This window comes from Sceloporus occidentalis, unplaced genomic scaffold (assembly GCF_023333645.1).
Source record: "Sceloporus occidentalis isolate IW3139 unplaced genomic scaffold, rSceOcc1.0.p SCAF_327, whole genome shotgun sequence".
In the NCBI taxonomy this organism is placed as follows: domain Eukaryota; kingdom Metazoa; phylum Chordata; class Lepidosauria; order Squamata; family Phrynosomatidae; genus Sceloporus; species Sceloporus occidentalis.
This window is the reverse complement of record NW_028317307.1, coordinates 20,041-41,058: the sequence shown is the minus strand read 5'-3', so window position 1 is coordinate 41,058 and position 21,018 is coordinate 20,041. Positions and strand designations below refer to the sequence as shown.

The following is a 21,018-nucleotide window of genomic DNA, read 5'->3' as shown; positions in this document are numbered from 1 at the left end:
GGCTTTTCTAACAGGTCGATTAGCGTTTTTTCTTTTGTGTATGCATTGGGATAGCAACTGTATAGAATATGTGTTTACAAGCGTGCGCTTCACCACGTGTTCACAACTTCAAACACCATTTAGGCTATTTTAAACGTCTGTTATATGCCCCTCTGGTAATGCTTCATAATTACAGGTGTGTATTTATTTTAAATTATGGGGGACGCTCCGTTCCAGCCTACACCTGCCATAAGCCAGCCTTGATATGGAGACATCTGGCAAACCGGCGATTACCAACAATCTGTGGATCCATCGTTTATAATAGACCGCGATAACACAGCTTCCTTTATATTCTTTAATATTCTAAGCCCCCAAGGGCTGGAATTACTATTGGAATATATTAGTTGTTCTGACCCCCCCCCCACCCCACAGAATTTTCTACACCGGAAGCAATATAAATCATAAAAACTTACAACAGAGGAAAGGTAAAGACAGTAGTATGTTTACAGCCGCACAGAAGCTCATGAGAGCAGGGAAATCAAGCCAGTGAGCTTTCCGGAAAACCCTTATTATGGCTTCCCGAGCTAATTGACAGGTGTCATGTCGCAGTGATTTATATAGGATTCGGTTACTTTGCAGGCATACAATGGGGACCAGCATCATTCCTTAGGAACTAGGAAACGGGTATTTGTGTAGATTTCTATACAACAGGGAAAAACTGTGCACTAGCAGTAAAGTGTTAAGACATTGCACAGTGTTGCGGAATATATTTTATATTTTTATATTAATTGTTACCGGAGTCATATACTTTGTCATTCATAGAGCATTCAAAGCAAGGTAACTACAGCTATCGCTGATATAAGCTGTTAGCTGCCTCCAGCCAAATCGTGGTGTGCTAATAATCTCCACTATGAACATGTCAATGGTCAGAAAAAGTCACTGGAGCTCAGACTAATTTGGGGTTGTTAACATAAAATGGCAAAAAACAAGTACACTCGTAATCCTCTTTTCCATTCCAGTTATTCAACCTGTTGTTTTTCCTTTCAATAGACAATTCAGCCATTGTGTGCACCTTTTAATGCCTATAATAGCTGCATGGTCCCTTAACATTTTCCTGCCCACCCCCAACAATTACCGTATATACTGTGCTGCAGGTAGTGGTTGGTTCAGACCCCATGCGCATGCACTGGAAGCGCTCCCGTTGATTTCAGTGGGATTTATTTCGTGCTACCTGTTGGCTGCAACAAAAGGGAGGGTTGTCCGGCTGTCTGGACTCTGCCCTGTCTGCAGAAGCCAGCATCTCGCTGTAGTGTGAGGTCTTATGGTGTCATGGTACTGGTGTGTCATCATCTTATATCAGGAGCCCAGACATTTGTAGCGAGGTCTTATGGTGTCATGGTACTGGTGTGTCATCATCTTATATCAGGAGCCCAGACATTTGTAGCGAGGTCTTATGGTGTCATGGTACTGGTGTGTCATCATCTTATATCAGGAGCCCAGACATTTGTAGTGAGGTCTTATGGTGTCATGGTACTGTGTGTCATCATCCCACCCGCGAAAAGAATACTCTTCCCTTTTGACAGATTCCACTGCACAGTATCTGGCTGTTGCTTAATGCGTCGTACTGCGTGACACGTATAATGAGCCATTTAGTCATTTCAATGCACTGCTCAGGGTGCTCTAATAGAACTCTTACAGCGCTCCGAGGGATCTGGATCTTAGTCTTGTAGTCAGACCTCTATTTGAGGTCTGATTAGAAGACGACGTTGAGCATTTGCTCTGAAAAAACCTTGTCTTATAATCAAGCAAATATGGTAATTTGTCTTCCTTGTTCCTTTGCAATACCAAAGTAACTTTAAATATGTTCTTTCTTCTTACTTCTTTATTGCGCGTAGCTGACACTCTCATCACTAATTCGTGAATAATTTCAAGTGACAGGGTGGAGCGTATGTTAGATGGGTTTGTATGAGTAATTTGTTCTTGCATTGGTCATAAATGCATGCTGGGGGCCACATACCGAGCTGCCTTGGGAGGGTAAAGCCCTCACGCTCCGTTGATACTAATTTAGCACAACATTACATACTTACAGGGTCATTGCCTAGTATTATATAGCTGTATTGTGTTTGTGTGACTCTCTACTGTATATGCAAACCATATGTATGTGAAGGAAGCAGATACAGTAATAATAGGTCTTTTGGTGAAATGGTGCATAGAGATCCAGATCCAAAATCTGATTTGTCTGTGCTTGTAAACAGAAGAATTTAATGAAGTTTAAATCTTGGTAGAATGGGGCTTTAAAAAGATGACTGAGAAGCATTTCCATGTTTAAGCCAAAGTGTATTAACACGTGTTATTTATATACAATAAATCACTGATTGGATCTGCAGACCAAACAGGGTTTTGGACAGAACAAACATGTCTAGTGAGGTTAATATTAAACCGAAAAATCAATTCCCTTTGTCTGCTCGCTGCACTAATTGGTCTGACTCGGAATTAACTATAAAAGCACAAGTTAGGGATTCGGTTTGAGCTCTGATTTCATCAGCATGTGGTAACCTGGCTGCGCAGGATGAGGGGAAACAATCGGCAGGACTGTTATGCACTTTGTGAAGAAATGATTGGTTACCCTGCAGGACTTATTGCCCCGTTGCTACATGTAGCGAGGTTCAGGCTGCCTGGCAGTTACATGGTGTCTATGACGGTAGGTTTGTGTTAACGCGGTGTACGTACACAATGTGTTCAGCATTTAACAATCATTGTATTCTGTTTCCTGAGGTACCCCTGTTCCATCAACAGGCCTCACATTTACTTAGCGCTGTGTCAGTCGGCCTCCAGCCCCCACTTCTTAAGTAATGATTCCCAGATTAATAGCCGTGCAAGGAGGTCGCTGTAGGTACAGAACAAGGGGGCTGTGTGTTTCTCCAGAGACAAACTTGGAGTTATTCCAGAAAACCAGGCAGTATTTAAGGATTCTATTATTCAATGAACGTGTAAATCATTTGCACTCAACTATTGTTCTTTGTACTTCGTTATATACCTCATTTTATTTGCAATAAATTGCCTGCTTTGTCTGTATTTGGGTTAAATGTGTTTTTTGCCTTGTAAGCTATTTTTTTTACTCTTGGTTTTCTGTGTATGTCTGTTTGTGATATTCATTTCTTTTTTTGATGTGTTGTTGTTGTTTTTCTCGCACAGGTAGCTGCCCTTATACACCGGCATCGCCATGTCAGCCAAAGCAATTTCAGAGCAGACAGGAAAAGAGTTCTTGTATAAGTTTATCTGTACAGCGGCTGCAGTGCAGAACCGCTTTAAGTATGCCCGTGTGACCTACGACACCGACTGGGACCGGCTAACACAGGAACATCCTTGGCTTCTCACTGAGGTTTGTCTCATCAAATCAGTGTTTTTAAATAAAAATGTTTGATCTTTCACAGATAAAACTGTCCATGTGTTACCATGTTCAGGGATTTTGTAACCCATTTTCCTTTGTCTAAACCTCACATGTTCAGAGCATTCTCTGTAATGTCATTTCCTAAGCTGGAAGTAACTGGCCTATTCAGTTATTCCGCCCAGGACTTTTTCCCATCAGATCTTGACATTTATCTCCCAAATCATGTTGCTGTATATCTGTCACAAGCTGAAGTGTCCCTGGCATCGTTCGTTTGACTTACTGCACCGCAGCATTCTAGTTAATGCTTCTTGCGTCATCGGTGGATCCATTTATATTGTGGCTTGCATCCAGATCAATAAAAAATATTTAATCATCTGCGTGTTAAATCAAGTTAATGCATTACTGCAGTGAAATCCCAGCATGCTTAGCATGCAGACTTCTGTCTTTTAAAATACATTTTAAGTAGAATATGAAGTCACAATCTAACCATGAAGAATATAACTGTTTGGCATATAAATGTTATTTAACATGAAAATATTTTGTCCCTGAAAATGAATCTGTTATGAGCAGCTGTTTCTCCTCTCTAGAATACCCGTCTTTCTTTTTTCTTGCTTGTTTACTCCAGTATTTGCTGGTAAATGCCTTTAAGGTCTGAAAGCAAATCTATTAGCCAGTTTATGTATGGCTGTTGAAGTATTCTGTAATCTTATTTAGCTTTTATTGAGTGTTGTTAAAATATTTTATTGTCAGAATATGCATTTAGGGATGATTGCTACTGACTGGCCTTACACCGCTGTAATCTAACCTGAATACCCCCTCTACAATAATTTTCTTATCACGTTGCTCCTTGTCCGCTCCACTGTGTCAGTCCCACCATTTGGCTCCCCATGCCCTCCAGAAGAGCAGCAATCTATACTATCGGCTTGTGAGCAGGGCCCACCTTAGTTAATGTATTGGTTTGTCTGTAAATTCTACTTTTGTTTTATATATATATATATATATATATATATATATATATATATATATATATATATATATATATATATATATATATATATATTTTTTTTTTTTTTTTTTTTATTTATTTATTTTGAAGCTTTAGTGTTAGGTTAGATTCTTTGATTCTGTTGGATATCGTTGTTTAACATAATTTTAATCTCTTTTACAGCCTCTAGTGGTGAAGCCTGATCAGTTGATTAAACGTCGTGGTAAATTGGGTCTTGTTGGAGTTAACCTTAACTTGGACCAGGTGAAAAGCTGGTTAAAGCCAAGACTGGGACATGAGACGACAGTGAGTATCCATTGTCTTCTTCTTTTTAAACACGTGTTATTTTCTGTTTCAACTCAATGGTAATCTTCAGATTTATAACCTCCTAAATAGAAGGAATGCAAGCCTAACTTGATCACGATATCCCACCACTTTTATTCAGTTTGGACATGTTGCAGTGGCTTTGGATTACTAGTGTAACTGTACACTGTACCAATTATATCCCAGGAATTAGTGCCTCTGCAATGATAGTAACCGATCTTCTGTGGGTTCATCAGAAGATATCGTCCAAGTGTAAGGAACCAGCCAAGAAGGTTCTGCGTGGTTTACTTAGCACTAGAATGCAAAATCTTCAAATTAATATTTGTGATCTATTGGTTAAATAACTTTCCCTTGCTAACAAGAGAGCTCGATACGGATATACAGCTCATGGATTTCACTTTGGGGCAATAATGGGGCGAACTTCTAAACCTATTGGAGGTAGATGGTGAAAGTGGTGAAAATTAACATGAGTATAAAATGCGTATGAAGTAGATCTTTTCGTGGGACCAGATCTAATAGATCAGAAGGTCAATCTATAATGTTTGTATTTGCCTCATAAATCTCCCCATAAATTGCATATATTTACATATTTGATGCTAATTTTGATGGGTTAACATAAACTAAACTTTAAAAAAAATAAAAAAATCCAAAAAATATAGTCCGTGTCTTGTAAAATTTGGAGGATTTTGTTAAAATATCAATCATTTATTTGTTGACAGCCTGTGAATATAACATCTCTAAATCACTGTGTAAGGTCTAAAAGCTCCAGCTTCAGATGAGCTGTCAGGCGGCCCAATTAACATGAAATATTCGCAGTATGAGTTGGTGTAGGAAGGAGCTGTCCTCAATCAAATGGATTGGCTGCCTGCTGTCAAGACAGGTTAAAAAGCCTTGGTCTTTCATCTCAACCTGGAAGAACAAAACGTCCTGATTTAGGTTGGCATTTTAACGCAGATAGAATAATAACAGTGTAGTCAGAAGATTGTGTGTGTGTGTGTGTATATATAATATATATATATATTTCATATAGCAGTACGCATCTTTCTGATGGATACTGCTATATGATTGATTTAAACATGGATGGAATTGACATATGGTCGGTCATCGTGAATGTAACTTAAAGCTGAGGGCCAATTACAATCTTTAAACTGTTGTTAATTCTACAGTAGCAGGGAATGTGTTGGCATCATGAAACGTAAATATTAAAAGTGCGTGCTGTGTCCTGATATTATTCTTCTCTGAAAGAACTTCATTGTAAATGATTTGTTTCTGCAGATTGGAAAAGCAAGAGGGATTCTGAAGAACTTTTTGATTGAACCATTTGTTGCCCACAAGCAGGTGAGTAAATTCACAGTAAATTTACTGTGAGGCCAACATTGAACTAAACCCCACTTTAATTTACAAATTTCGGATGATTAATATATATATATATATATTAAATGCAATGTCTGGTGTTCAAATAGAATAATATTTGTTGAAATTTACTGTGAGTTGTAACTGGCAGCTAACTGATGATACATACAGAGAAACTGCTATGTTAAATCTCGCCTTTGGGCTCGTGTCTCCCCAGGAAGAGGAGTTCTATGTCTGCATCTATGCAGCCCGGGAGGGGGACTACGTGCTTTTCCACCACGAGGGGGGTGTAGATGTAGGAGATGTTGATTCAAAGGCCCAGAAGCTTCTGGTTGAAGTGGGAGAGAGTCTGACTGAACAGGATGTCAAGAGCCACCTCCTCGTCCATGTCGCCCAAGACAAGAAAGAGTGAGTAGTGATTGTGATGTTCCTGTACTCCGCTTATGTTTGCTGTTGCTGTTCCATAATATTCTGAAACTACTTATGATGCTGGAACGTAGCACTTATTATTATATCTCATTATGTCCAATAACTACATCAACAAAACAAAGTAGCCATTTAATAGAGTTGCACTAGAGGTCCTTGAGCTGGCTGAAGGGCTGACTGCTGAGAAAGACCACTGCCAGCTACAAGACCCTTCACATCTAATGAGTTTTATTTACCCCCCCCCCCCCTGCGTAGAACTGCCAAGGGGAGCACTTAGCCAGTTTAAATGCTGTCTGTCTGTTCCTAAAAGTCATCTTAAAACCTCTCTTCTCTGTGTTGCTATTTAAACACTTTTTTGTAAATATTATGGAACAATAAAGGACATCTGAGTTTTTGTTTCAAAATGTGTCAATCCCATGAATAAATGTATTGACTCGTGGGCAAATTGAATAACACTACAATGAACTGTAGTCTAAGCTTCAATTGTTTCATTGCATACTGGCCATTACTGTGTAGCTGCATTACCCTTTTATATTCCCAGCATTGTGTGCCCGTTTATTTTCTCTAGTTCACTGATCATGTTCCCTCCAGTGCTGGCATAACCCTGTGTTTTGAGTTTGTTTTCTTGTATGGGTCATTTTTTATTTAATTTAACTCTTAATAGAATTTGAGATTACATCCAAAAAAATCAAAAATCACATCAGGTTTATATTTTTATGTTTCTAATATTCCATATAATGACGACACATCTAGTATTGTGGAAGCCTATAGTGAATATGTAGTCCAATTTGGCAACTTTTCTAGAAAGTCCTTTATTGCTCTTGCTACTAATTCAGTGGTTTTGTATATGAAGAGGAGCTCTAGTGCAGTCGTAATTTTGGTTTATTCACCAGAGCCTATAATACTTTTGTATGTTACAGGGTCCTTGCAAGCTTTATAACTGGCCTGTTTAACCTGTATGAGGACCTCTTCTTTACCTACCTTGAGATCAACCCACTGGGTAAGACATTAATAACGTTATTGGCAAATTGTATTTTGTCATTGTATTATTTTTTTGTAATAGCGCTACTGACAGAAACGGCTACTTTATTTACAGGGACTTTAGGCTCATTGTAAGTAAAAGTACCATTTCATTACAAGGTATGCATTTCATATCTTGGCTTGTTAATGACAGTATTGTAAACTCACATTGATAAATATACCTTGTTGTGTCTTTAGTAAATGTTTGTGCATTATATAGATTATGTATAAGGTTCATTCACCGCTACTTTCCCTTCCATGATCTGTTCCTCTGTGTGCTTTTGGAATAACTACTTTGACTCTTCTTGTCTTAAAGTTGTGACAAAGGACGGCGTGTATGTCCTGGACATGGCTGCCAAAATAGATGCTACTGCTGACTACGTGTGCAAGGCCAAATGGGGTGACGTGGACTTCCCACCTCCTTTTGGGAGAGAAGCTTATCCTGAGGTAAAAACAATGTAAAGATTCCAGAGACTTGGGAACGATAAAGTGATGCAAACGTTGCGTTAAATGTCTTCTGGAAATTGGTTCTGTGCAATAAATTTTTCTTGCCTAGACCTAAATGTTAAGATACCTCTCATTGTGTGAATGCGTGTACAGACGGTCCTCGTTTGCATTGACCTGGATTAGGGATTTAAAGTTACATCCCAAGTCAAGACTCATATGTTGCATAATTTTTGCTTTGTTAGAAGAATGGTTTCTGGCCTTACCAAAGTCATTTGGACTTCCAACGTAACCAATTTGTGTTATTCGACATACAATTTTTGTTTATATGTGTTATGTAAAGCAGTACTGCTTAAACAGCTGTATAGTGCTCTGTGTAGTGACCTCCATTAACTATTTGAATGTAGAAGTAATCTCTTTCCATTCTTACGCACACACATATATACACACACACACACACACACACACACACACACACACACACACACACACACACACACACACACACACACACACACACACACACACACACACACAGATGCGAACCCCCATAAACATCCCCATCATGGTAAAAAGTAAACAATGGCATTGCATAATGAGCTAGTTAAAGTGGACCAACAAATAGGACCAATGGGACTTTCTATGGCTAGGGAGATAAGATCCCTGTTTTGTTTAACATTGCATGACCTACTGTATACTAGCCTTTAGTTGTGTCCATGTTTTGCCCCTTTCTTTCTCTTTCTTGGCAACAAAAAAAAAGGACCCTACCCCCTAGGACTTGTATCATTTTTCCTCTTAATAGATTCATAATACTGCTAAACTGAATTACTGCAGTCATTACATTAAGAGGTCTGGAACACTGAGGATGCCAAATGATTCCGCATATCTCCCCTTAACTAAATTTCTGTGATTCTAAATTAATCAGCCTGGCAGACTACAGCTTCAAGGTCTTTTGCAAGGTGGTTCTGCTAGAGATTAAGAATCTCTCCAGTATCTTGTTGATTAATTAAAATGCTTCCAGTTTCTCGGCTTTCTACTGTACAAATAAATCAATCCTTATACAGAAATCTATAACGTCCCGGATTGATTATAGCCAAGCAGGGGCTTGTTCTAGTTTGAACCATTATTGATGGAGAAGCATTTTTGTTTCTGGCTTTTAGATTTATGAATGGTTTCTGCTCCAACTCGCCCATTCTGGTAAAATTATAATAAATGCTTCAGTTTGACACTACGTTTCTCAGAGGAATTTTACAGGTGGACGCCACTTCCAATAGACCTGCAGATGTGCTCTGTACCTTTATGGAATTGCAATTTGTTAAATGACCCGCATAATTATCAAGACAAAACGGATGAAATTCTTAGACAAAGTGTTGGAAGAATCTGCCAAAACCTTGCATTTTCTCCCAATTTAGCACCGGCTCTAGAATGATTGTGTGTGGCCTTGTTAAAAAAAAAAAACCAGCTCCACTGGCTGTTAACTGATCTCCCTACCTTTTGACATTTGCAGGAGGCGTATATCGCAGACTTGGACGCAAAGAGCGGGGCTAGTTTGAAACTGACCATCCTGAACCCGCGGGGCAGGATCTGGACCATGGTGGCTGGTGGAGGAGCTTCTGTTGTCTACAGGTGAAGAGATGAAACCTCTTTTGGGGGGTCTGACAAAAAATGTGCACTCGGCAGGATTTTAAACAAAACTTTGGGAATGGTCCTCCAGTTGTGAAGGTAGTTTTACCGTGTTTTGTGCTGCAGTGTAGACTGTTTAGAAGGGCACAGCGTCATGTAATCCTTGAATTACTTCAGGAGTATCACTGTGTTTCAAATGCAGTGTGGGGATTTTTCTTTTCTTCCTCAGGTATTTTATGTTTAAATAGCTCTTCCTGGTGCTTTATTCTATCTCACCATAGAATTTTGGAGTATTGTTTTATTGAATTTCCTTTATTTCAGTGATACGATTTGTGATCTTGGTGGGGTGGATGAACTGGCCAATTACGGAGAATATTCTGGAGCCCCCAGTGAACAGCAAACCTATGATTATGCCAAGACCATTCTGTCACTCATGACAAGAGAAAAGCACCCAGATGGTGAGATCCTATGGTCTTGCAGTAGTGCGCAGATCTGGGTTGGGTAGATGTCAATTGCCACAGCCCTTAGATTATTATGTTTGATTTAAATGCCATGCTATATGCTACCTTTTTTATTCTTACTCCCTAACGCCTCTAGCTTCTTTATGAATTGGCCCAGGCCAATGTTCACCAAGTGTCTCCAGGCTCAAAAACCTATAAAGGGGGCAGTCTAACAGCAATTATGTGTGGAACCCGCTCCTGAAGGGCAATCTCTAATGCTCTCTCTGAAATGTGTTTTTCTTAGGTAAAATCTTGATCATTGGAGGTAGCATTGCCAACTTCACCAATGTGGCTGCAACATTTAAGGTGAGACTCTCAAAGAAGTTTACTTTGTTATAGACGAGCATTTAAGGTTCAGTTTAACACTTTCCTTATTCTTTGATCTCAGGGCATTGTAAGGGCCATTAAGGACTTTCAAGGTCCACTGAAAGAACATGAGGTGGCAATATTTGTAAGAAGGGGAGGACCAAATTATCAGGAGGGGCTTCGCGTGATGGGTGAAGTGGGTAAGTGGAGAAGCTGTGCTGTTACAGCTCAAAGACCATGGATGCCCGCTATAGAATGTGGATGGGAACATGTAACTAATGCTAACCTGATGCCTCTTTCTTCTTAAAGGTAAAACCACGGGCATTCCCATTCATGTGTTTGGCACAGAGACCCACATGACGGCTATTGTGGGCATGGCTCTGGGACACCGACCAATACCTAACCAACCTCCGACGGCCGCGCACACTGCCAACTTCCTGCTGAATGCCAGCGGTAGCTCCTCGGTATGCCCTTTAGAGAGAACTACAAACGCCACTCAATGCGTAGAACAGCTTGAAGTTCTAGAAGTAGTTCTGGGTTTTTTTCGTGACCTGTCTTGAAATGATTTGTCTTGCAGACACCTGCTGCGAGCCGCACTGCATCCTTCTCAGAATCAAGACCAGATGATATTACTCCAGCCAAAAAATCCAAACCAGCAGTACCCAACGGTATTTCATTTCATTACCTCTTTATGCATGTAAAATGTGAAAACCTTGAGCACTAAACAACAAATTTCTAGTTCCTATCGCAGCGTTGGTTAAATATTAGATTCTGCTGGAAACGTCACCCTTACTTTTGTTTTTCCAGTCTAAAATTGTACAGGAGGTATTACTGCCATTCATTATCGCTCTGTTCTTGGCACCGCACCACACTTTCTCTAATTGAGCGAACCCTGGGAAGGGCAGATGCTGAAGCTGAATATTTTAGCACATGGTTCTATATGTGGGGCAGTCAGCAGGGACATTATACTGGTTTGCTTGCTCCCCACACGATTGCTCTTCATAAACATTTAATTTGCCCTGTATTGCTTACCTCTTTGTTAATTTTTCTTTACTTTTAGACAATGCTGCTTTTTCAAGTAGAAATATTTGTGTAATGACCTATCCTTTAGAAAACTAGGAGGGGGGTATAATCTGTCCTGCGTGCATCTATAAAACATTTTAGGGCATGTTTTACTGGAAATGGATGCATCACTGCCGCCCTTCTTGGAAAAATAGGGATTGTCTCTCTTTGTATCATTCTCCTACAAAACACCTGACACTTTTTAAGTTACTGCAAAATCCATATGTATAAGCGTAATTTTTTATTTTTTACGTTTAAAAGTGTTTACTAGATACCCGGTATTACAGATACAGGGCATATTGAAAATAAAACACAGCACCCACCAGCTAGATGTGTTTCATTTACCTTATTGTAGTGCACCCAGTGAATTGTATATATGGTATTTGTTTTGTTGTAATCGGGCGCCGCTATAGTTGGCTTTGAGCAAAGAGTGTTTCTTCAATTCATGTATTGAACACAGGGCTATTCCTGCATTTAGAGGTTGCACTAGTTGTAAATGGTTGTAAATCCCCAAAAATTATAAACTGTAGGGGCCAAAGTAGTTTATTCTTTCAGCAGTGGTTTAAAATTACCAACTCTGATTTCAGTTTCGGTATATTGACCCTGCGTAATGTGTAATTCCTATGGTGAGATAATCGGTAAGATTTATTAAACATTATGTATGGAGTATGCCGGGAATTATAAACTCATGCAAGGCTCTGTCTGGGATTCTCGTATAGAACTCTATGGGTATATACCATAACTGTCTCCTTTTAACAGATTCAGCACCTGTCCACGGACCAGCCAAAGGTAGGCAGGCAGATGAGAAGCTAGGTGTTGGCTGTGCTTTGTCCCGGTCTGTGACGTTGTATTCCGACCCCGTTGTTTGCATCTGCCCCTGCAGAACGCATCTGTGGAAGACGTGATTATGTGCAACGAGTTACACTGCTTTTTGTACATACACCGTGTCTTTGCTGTGACTTCCAAAAGCACACAGGCCAGGTTGTCCACAAACCCTTCGTCTAAAATTATGTTTAGAGTTAAAAGTTTAATTTTGTTCTGTTTAACTTCCAAAATTAACAAAACTACCTATGAAACCCTATGAAATTATATATACAGTTTGTGGGGAAATTTCTCGACCTGATGTTTGCTTGGTAGAGACATTTGCTTAACAAAAAAAAAAAACCTGGCCTGTTATCAAAGATAAAAAAAAGGGCTCTGGGAATGTATCTGGCGAAGCTGTTGTGAAGGTCCAACTATTGATACGTTTCTGTAGAAACAAAATCACTGAATTGGATTTGTACATTATATTGGTTATTGTAACCCTTAAGTGTCTGACTATAAGTCTCCTGGGATCATCACTATGCAAGAGACGTCTGGCTTCACCTCTGATCACACCTGAAATGCTTGGTGGTTAGGATTCTGCAATCAAAAAGTAGACCTGTCCAAAACCATGCCAATCTTAGTATAGTATGGAAAAAAAACAACATTTTATTCGCATAAAATTGTTCCTTTGCTTTGGGATAAACTGGTCCTTGTAACTAAATACCAAATATCGATTACGCTGAATGAAAGTTGCAGAATTCTAATGATATGGTACACAGGACAGGTCTGCTTTGTATGAATTGCCTCATCCTTATTATGTTCCTAGCTCTTGCTTGTAAACTGTTTCGTTTTTTAAACGGCATGTAAGTAAAAGTGAGTGTGTTTCCTATCTCAATAAAAACATTTTTAGGACAACTTCTTTAAAACTTGCTTATGCGTGAGGACTCGAAGTCTTTTAAAACAAAGAAAGCCGGTTGGGACTTTGAGAGTCTGGAAATGTAATATAAAAATGGGTATCTGCAGACCCCCTCCCTTCCTTTATTGCAATCATTCATTCATTTATCCTTTTGGTCTCGGACTATTTAATTTTTTTATTCATTCCTTCTTGTTCTGTTTGCTTTCACATCTCTGGTTTTTAACCCCCCTCTGTAGCAGGGGCTTGCAGAAGCTAATGAATAGAAAATGCTTTTACATCCTGACTTCAAAGAAAGATGGTTAACTTTTTGGAATTCTTTGCTGTGAGGCAGACTTTCCCCGTTGTCTATTAAGAATCTTGAAGCAAATTACTCCGTGCTCTTATCTGTTTGGCTTCTTATAATATCACTGGTGTGCCGCTATCACATTTTGTTTTATTTGCGATGGGGCTACCTTAACAAGTAAGCTCAAAATTTATCCTGATGTTTTTTTTCTTTCTTTCTTCTTCCAGCAAAGGCCACGACTCTATTTAGCCGTCATACCAAAGCTATTGTGTGGGGAATGCAGACCCGAGCTGTGCAAGGCATGTTGGATTTTGATTACGTCTGTTCACGGCCCGAACCCTCTGTTGCTGCCATGGTTTATCCCTTTACGTAAGTAGCCCATCTTGTTACATCTCTCCTAGAAGAGTTTAGAGAGCACGCTTGCAATCGTGTTATAAACATGGGGATGTTAAAAGTATGAATAGGATAAATGTTAAGGGCAGTAAAGTTAAATTACTTTTACAATCATGGTGTTTCATATATGTCAATCTGTTTGAGGCGAAGTGATATTTGCTGTAATTAGATGGATATTATTGTATCTGTCAGTATGGTAGAAAAATATTTTTTTTTTGTATAAATAGAGGGGACCACAAGCAAAAATTTTATTGGGGCCACAAGGAGATTCTTATACCAGTCTTCAAAAACATGGGAGATGCAATGAGGAAGCATCTGGAGGTGGATGTGCTCATCAACTTTGCTTCTCTGAGATCTGCGTATGACAGTACAGTGGAGACCATGAACTACCCACAGGTCTGTTTCTGTGATGCAGAAGGATTAATGAATATGAACAATATTGGTTTCTTTCTTTTGTGCTTTTAATTATTAACTATACTTTTTGTTTGTTCGTATATGTTGTTGTTGTTGTTGTTGTTGTTGTTGTTTTTTGCTCAGTAACGCTCCTTGTTTTCTTTCTGTTTAGATCCATACTATTGCAATTATTGCCGAAGGAATACCAGAGGCTTTAACCAGGAGGCTGATTAAGACGGCAGATGAAAAAGGGGTCACCATCATTGGACCTGCAACAGTAAGTGCTGCATCAGCTATTGAGGGATAGAGGAGGTTGATTTGTGCAGATATCATCGGCCATTGTGATTACTGAAAATTAGAAATTTAGAGATCCAATGATACTATATTTCTTTAAATGAATGAAAGATTGTTCCTGATGCAGGGAGATTTGCACAAAAGCAGGCAGGTTCAAGGAGTATGTTGGTTATATTATTTCTGGTGCACGGTGTTACCTGTCTCCTGTCTCACAGACCTCAAACTTCCCTCCTCAAGTGCAGAGTACGCTTATGTCCAGTATTCTCACACAACTGTAAAGCGAAATACATAGTTCTGTGCGGGTGTTTGTATGATGTGTCTCTGTTTTGCAGGTTGGGGGTATCAAGCCGGGCTGCTTTAAGATTGGGAACACCGGGGGAATGCTGGACAACATTCTTGCCTCTAAGCTGTACCGTCCTGGGAGTGTTGCGTACGTGTCTCGCTCAGGTGGAATGTCCAATGAACTCAACAACATAATCTCTAGGACCACGGATGGTGTGTTTGAGGGCGTAGCTATCGGTGGAGACAGGTGAGTGAATGTTCTTTGGGTTATAGAACAGAACAGAGGGCTAGTCTGTAAGGGTACAGATATTGTATTAACGGGCAGCTGTCTCAATCACTGGATACTTTGGGACAATGTGCATCAATAAGGTTTGGTCTGTGTCCATCCACCTAGGCATAGGAAGTTTGACTTAATGTTTTAAAATCTGTGGCCTATGGTCCAGAATGCCGACTAAATTAGACTTGTATCAAAGCTAAAGAGAATAGTGACGGTGTACCCCACCACAGTGAGTGGAGCGAATAAGCAAATAAAGAGATATAAGCAATATCTTTTGCTTATTCGCTCCACTCACTGTGGTGGGGTACACCGCCACTATTCTCTTTTGCATTATTGTTTTTGTGTGTGATAGCGGGATTCCCACAGAGTGTTTGTAGCGATTTTTTTTTTTTTTATTTTAATATTTTTTTCACATCTTAGACCCTGCCTTTTTACTTTGTATCAAAGCTAAGGGATATTTTATGTATAAACCCTCTTTCTTGGACCTTTAAGGTATCCTGGATCAACCTTTATGGACCATGTTCTCCGTTACCAGGACACTCCCGGAGTGAAAATGATTGTGGTTCTTGGAGAGGTGAGAATTTTTATATGCAGATTTAAAAAAAAAAAATAGTTTGCCTTTCTTTTGATGGTAATATGGGCTATTTTTTTCTTTGCCTATTTTATAGATTGGTGGTACAGAAGAGTATAAGATTTGTCATGGCATTAAGGAGGGCAGGCTGACTAAACCTATAGTGTGTTGGTGTATTGGGACCTGTGCGACCATGTTCTCATCGGAGGTAATTCTGCTGATATCACCATTATTGATCCTGTTTGTTACTGTCCATTCTCCTTGAAAATTGTCTTAAACGTTTAAGACAGGCAATAATAAAAAATGTCTGTTAGCATTTAGCTCTTCTGAACGGGCCAAATGAATCCCCCATCAGTTTCTGTTCATAACAATTGCAAAAATGGCCTATAGCAGTAGGTGAACTGTATTAAAATTAATTCTGACCCCCAACTGTTTTTGCCATTAAATATAGACCTACCAGAGACTCTGAATACTAATGCAGAGTAAGTGTATGAAACTACCAGTTGTATTTTGGACAAAACATTGAGATCTCCAGCAGATCTGGAATTGTATTCTTTTCTTTGAAGTATTAATTACAAACATTTAAGAAAGACCTTTTGCACTTTGTAAAGAGGTCCGGTTCTTTTTTTTGTTTTTTCACTTATTTGTTAAGCAGCACCGTTGTATGTTACACAGGTGCAGTTTGGTCACGCGGGCGCATGTGCAAACCAAGCGTCTGAAACTGCAGTAGCCAAAAACCAGGCCTTGAAGGAATCTGGCGTCTTCGTTCCTCGCAGTTTTGATGAGCTGGGAGATGTCATTCAGTGAGTGGAATAACTCATCATTTTCTCATAATATTAATGTTTATTGCACTTAAAGACAGGATGGGAGTTTGCATGTGATGTATGAATATGTACAGTAGTTCACAAACCCAGTTCGTAATATATAGTATTTCATTATCCATTTGATCAGTAGTGTCTGTAAAGATATCATTATGTGTATCGGTTTCTTAGTCTGTCAATTCAAGTCTTGTCACCCTCCTTGAGTATGTGTGTTGTATGAAGCGCTGTGTAATTTGCTGGCACTATATAAATAAAATATTTTTTAATATCTCCTAGGTCTGTGTATGAGGATCTTGTTAGCAAAGGAGAGATTGTGCCTGCTGAAGAGGTTCCACCGCCCACTGTGCCGATGGACTACTCTTGGGCCAGGGTAAGATACTTGTAACATAGTCAAGGAGGTGGGGGAAAAGAAATGGAGACTTCAGTAAATGTTTCTATTCATCCAAAAGAAACAACCATATCCTGCTCCCTAACCCCTATACTGCTGCCCATGTCTCACTCAGATGTCTATGGTTAGTATTCCTACTGGACGAACACGGCTTCCATAATATAATGCTGTAAACATCTTGTGGGTGCATCTCAATGCTTATTATGTATATAGCAGTGAAAACTGATATGGTATGTGTATGTTTTTAAGATCAATGTAATTTACACTGTTGTGTATTCCCAAACTTATTTAGTAATGCCAAACTCTGTGAGCCCAGGGTGTGGTATTGCATTATCTGCCATAAAAGCCCTTGTTTAGCCCAGTTAAAGTGAAACACTTTTGTACCATTGAAAAGCTAAATACCATAGAAGTTGTTCTGTTTGAAACCCTAAAAACCTCTGAAGCTGATGCATCTCGGTTTCTAAATCACTGCTCCACAAACCAGTTTTAAAACAGGGAAATTGTTAATCTCATAGTCTAATGCAATTCCACTTAGAGAACTCCAGCCTTCGTACCCTCGTGGGTCAATAGAAAAATAGTTGGAAAATTGTTAGACATATGTAACATATCTTTGATTCATGTCTAGGAGCTGGGATTGATCCGGAAGCCAGCCTCATTCATGACTAGTATCTGTGATGAGAGAGGCCAGGAGCTAATCTATGCAGGCATGCCTATCACCGATGTCTTCAAGGAGGATATTGGAATCGGAGGCGTGTTAGGACTTCTGTGGTTCCAGAGACGGTGCGAGAAGTGTTAAAAATTAAACAGATTACCGGACACATTCATAGGATTACTTTGATGAACCATACATTGATTATGTAACTTTATTCTTTTCAGTGTTCCCAAATATGCTTCTCATTTTATTGAAATGTGCCTGATGGTGACAGCGGACCATGGTCCAGCAGTGTCTGGTGCCCATAATACTATTGTTTGCGCCAGAGCCGGTAAAGATCTGATCTCCAGCCTGACGTCTGGACTGCTCACGATTGTAAGTGTACATGGTGACTTCCGTTATTTCCCTGTTACAGTGTGCTGCTTTGCCACTTCTGACGGTTTGTGTTATTGTGTAGGGAGACCGTTTCGGGGGAGCGCTCGATGCAGCTGCTAGGATGTTCAGCAAAGTGTTTGACAGTGGCCTCATACCCATGGAGTTTGTGAACAAGATGAAGAAGGAAGGAAAACTCATCATGGGAATTGGTCATAGAGTCAAATCTGTAAGCTATTTGTGTTGCCACTTACATGGGCAAAATCTACAGTAAATGGCTTTGAACAAAACAAATCTCACTTGCTTCCCTTTTTTATCTGTTTATTTTTTGTTTGTTTTTTCTTCTAGATTAATAACCCAGATATGAGAGTACAGATCCTAAAAGACTATGTGAAACAGCACTTCCCAGCAACCCCTTTGCTGGATTATGCCCTGGAAGTGGAAAAAATTACAACTTCAAAGGTAAAAAAAAAAAAAAAGCTGCTGGGGGAGTGTTAGTTTTATATGGAGTGATTTTAAGTTACCTTATTCTGTTAACCCCTTAAGTCCCCTATGGATGTACCGGTACGTCCATAAAACGCATCTCAAAAAAACCCTATAGACCGGTACTGGTACATTGTGACCTTCTTGCAGTGGCGGTGACGTGTTCCTGCCGCTACACGGGAGATCACGCTGTCCCTGGGCTCCCTTCTGTCAGCAGAAGCCAGCATCGCTCTCTCCTATCAAATGTCCCTTTTAGTTGAGAGGGGGTATATTTATAAAATGTATTAAAGAAACAAAACCTGTATAAAATGAAATGCAGAGCTATTGTTATGATTATTTGTGGTGCTCTGTAGATTAATTCAGAAATTTAAAGGCACATTACAGATTCAATATATCTTTCTTTCTGCAGAAACCCAATCTCATCCTTAATGTTGATGGTCTTATTGGCGTTGCATTTGTGGACCTCCTGAGAAACTGTGGTTCATTTACACGGTGAGATATTAAATGTTTCTGCACAGCTTAATAACAGACATAGTTGAGAATGCATTAGAAATGTACCAGTCGGCTTTCTCTTTCTATCCTGAAAGGTCTGGGTTGTGACTTCACAGGCACCTTTCTGTTCAATGTAGTGGACAGTGTGCGTGTCAAATTGAACAGAAGGATACACAAATGGAAATATATATTTCTGTAAGCAGTTTAATCATTGTTAGGGTATCAGATAATCACATTGTGTAACTTAACATTAACTCGACATCATGAAGAATTATCCAAATCAACCCCAGTGCTCTACTTCAAGAATACTTCAGTTAGCTCTGCATAATGTACAGTAAATGTGGGTAGACGTCTTAACTTCCATTTTGCGAGTCTTTGCCCCTTTTGCAGGAGTAATGAGTATTGCCCCTTTTAGATTGCATTGTGATATTATTGTGGAACTCCAAGTATTCTGGACACGTTGCCAAGACTCTTCCATATGTTAGCCTTTCCGCGTGCTTATTTTGTGTCTGTGCTTGAATATTTACCAGGGAGGAGGCTGACGAGTACATTGAGATCGGCGCACTGAACGGCATCTTTGTGTTAGGAAGAAGTATGGGTTTCATTGGTAAGTGATGAGAAAATATTACAAAAAACCACTAGACTAGCGTAAAAATTGATTTCTGTTACCAACTCAATAACGGGTTCAAAATGGACTAAAACGTAACTTTTACTGGAAAAGCTAATCAAATCGCTCATGTTTTATCTGAAAGAAACTTTTTTTTTTTTCTACAGTTTTGACTTTTTGGTAGATTCTGGATTTTTTTCATGTTCTTTGTTTATTATCGATGGTTAGCCTTATGTGTTCACAAACACACAACCAGATTTACACTCCTGACCCTTTTAGGGGCGCTTGAGAAACCCAAACGGTTATAGTTCTAGAACACACTTAGCTCTTCTGAAATGAAGATCAGTCTCTCCATCCCATCTTCTCTCACCAGTTCCTCATTCTCCTCCCTCGCATCCTCTTTTTGGGGGAGACGCCAGACTTCATTGGCTGAAGCTCTCTTCGTTCACTCATTTTAAGGTTGGCATGGGCTCTATATGTACGCCTATGCTTTTTTGGTTTCTCAAAGCGTTATCCTTCTTTTTGGGCTGAACATGAATAGGAAATGGTCAGAGATCATCAACAAAATGGATAGAAACAAGCAGGGCTATCACTGAGCCCAAGTCTCGTCATACCCTCCTGCCAAAGACGGACATAGCTCTCCAGCTTCATACATGGTCTGCCTCACGGGGAGTCCAATCCTGTTTTATACAGCCCAAAATCATATTTCATTAGTGCAGAATGTTGCAAAATAGAAAACCATATGATTACGTTATTTTTCTCCAAATAATTCTAAGGCATACAGGTATTGACACGTTTTTGTTCTAGCGTTCTTGCATTTGATATAGAGAGACATAAATACATGCATGATGTATATATTGTATATTTCATTTTCAGGGCATTACTTGGACCAGAAGAGGCTGAAGCAAGGGTTATACCGCCATCCTTGGGATGATATCTCTTATGTTCTGCCTGAACATATGACCATGTAGAAGCTTGAAGGACACTCCAGTGAAAGATGCTAGGTCATTGAATATATGAAGGGCGCGCTATGAGAGCAGGTTCCCTGTAGAAGGTCTTGCATTCACAGGCAGAGCAGGTTAAGCGTTACAGTTACTGTTTAATGTCTTAATGTCCTAGTCTATTTTTCATGTTTTGTTTTCTTTATTCCCACTGCTCCCAGTCATGTTTAGTAAAGCTTTTTTATTTTGATATGTGTGGAAATGAAATTGTGGCATCATCTTGTATCCACAGCTGTATTTATTAAATGGGACAGCATAAACGTTTGTCCGACATATTGTTTTGTGGTTTTTTTGACAATTAATGCAACACTTTACACGGTCTGTAGCACGACCACCTCAGACTGACAAATACAAACCAATACATAGGTAACAAGGAGAAGGATGTGTGCAAACTCCCAGTCTGTTCTGCTGAACGTGGTTTTTTCCTCAGCGCTTTACAAAAGCGAGGATAATGGAGAGAATTTTGAGAAAGGTAAGTAATCAACCCATTTGCACACCTACAAACATATCGGTACATCCATAACAAGTGGTGCTTATGTGTACATATAAGCAGGTCCCAAAGCAAGACGGTCCAGT

General features: G+C 39.5%; 1 protein-coding gene across 1 annotated transcript; it reads left to right on the top strand.

Moving 5' to 3' along the window:
- The first annotated feature begins 3,202 nt into the window (after positions 1 to 3,202).
- On the top strand, positions 3,203 to 20,412 carry LOC149274521 (ATP-citrate synthase-like). The gene is made up of 27 exons (XM_089505370.1): positions 3,203 to 3,361; positions 4,539 to 4,661; positions 5,955 to 6,017; positions 6,250 to 6,440; positions 7,379 to 7,458; positions 7,795 to 7,925; positions 9,430 to 9,548; positions 9,867 to 10,003; positions 10,290 to 10,351; positions 10,434 to 10,551; positions 10,661 to 10,815; positions 10,929 to 11,019; positions 13,644 to 13,785; positions 14,037 to 14,205; positions 14,375 to 14,479; positions 14,829 to 15,025; positions 15,548 to 15,629; positions 15,724 to 15,834; positions 16,302 to 16,429; positions 16,724 to 16,817; positions 17,461 to 17,615; positions 17,712 to 17,862; positions 17,945 to 18,088; positions 18,208 to 18,321; positions 18,752 to 18,834; positions 19,365 to 19,441; positions 20,318 to 20,412. The coding sequence occupies exons 1-27, from the start codon at positions 3,203 to 3,205 to the stop codon at positions 20,410 to 20,412; spliced, it is 3,276 nt and encodes a 1,091-aa protein (XP_089361496.1).
- Positions 20,413 to 21,018: the final 606 nt, after the last annotated feature.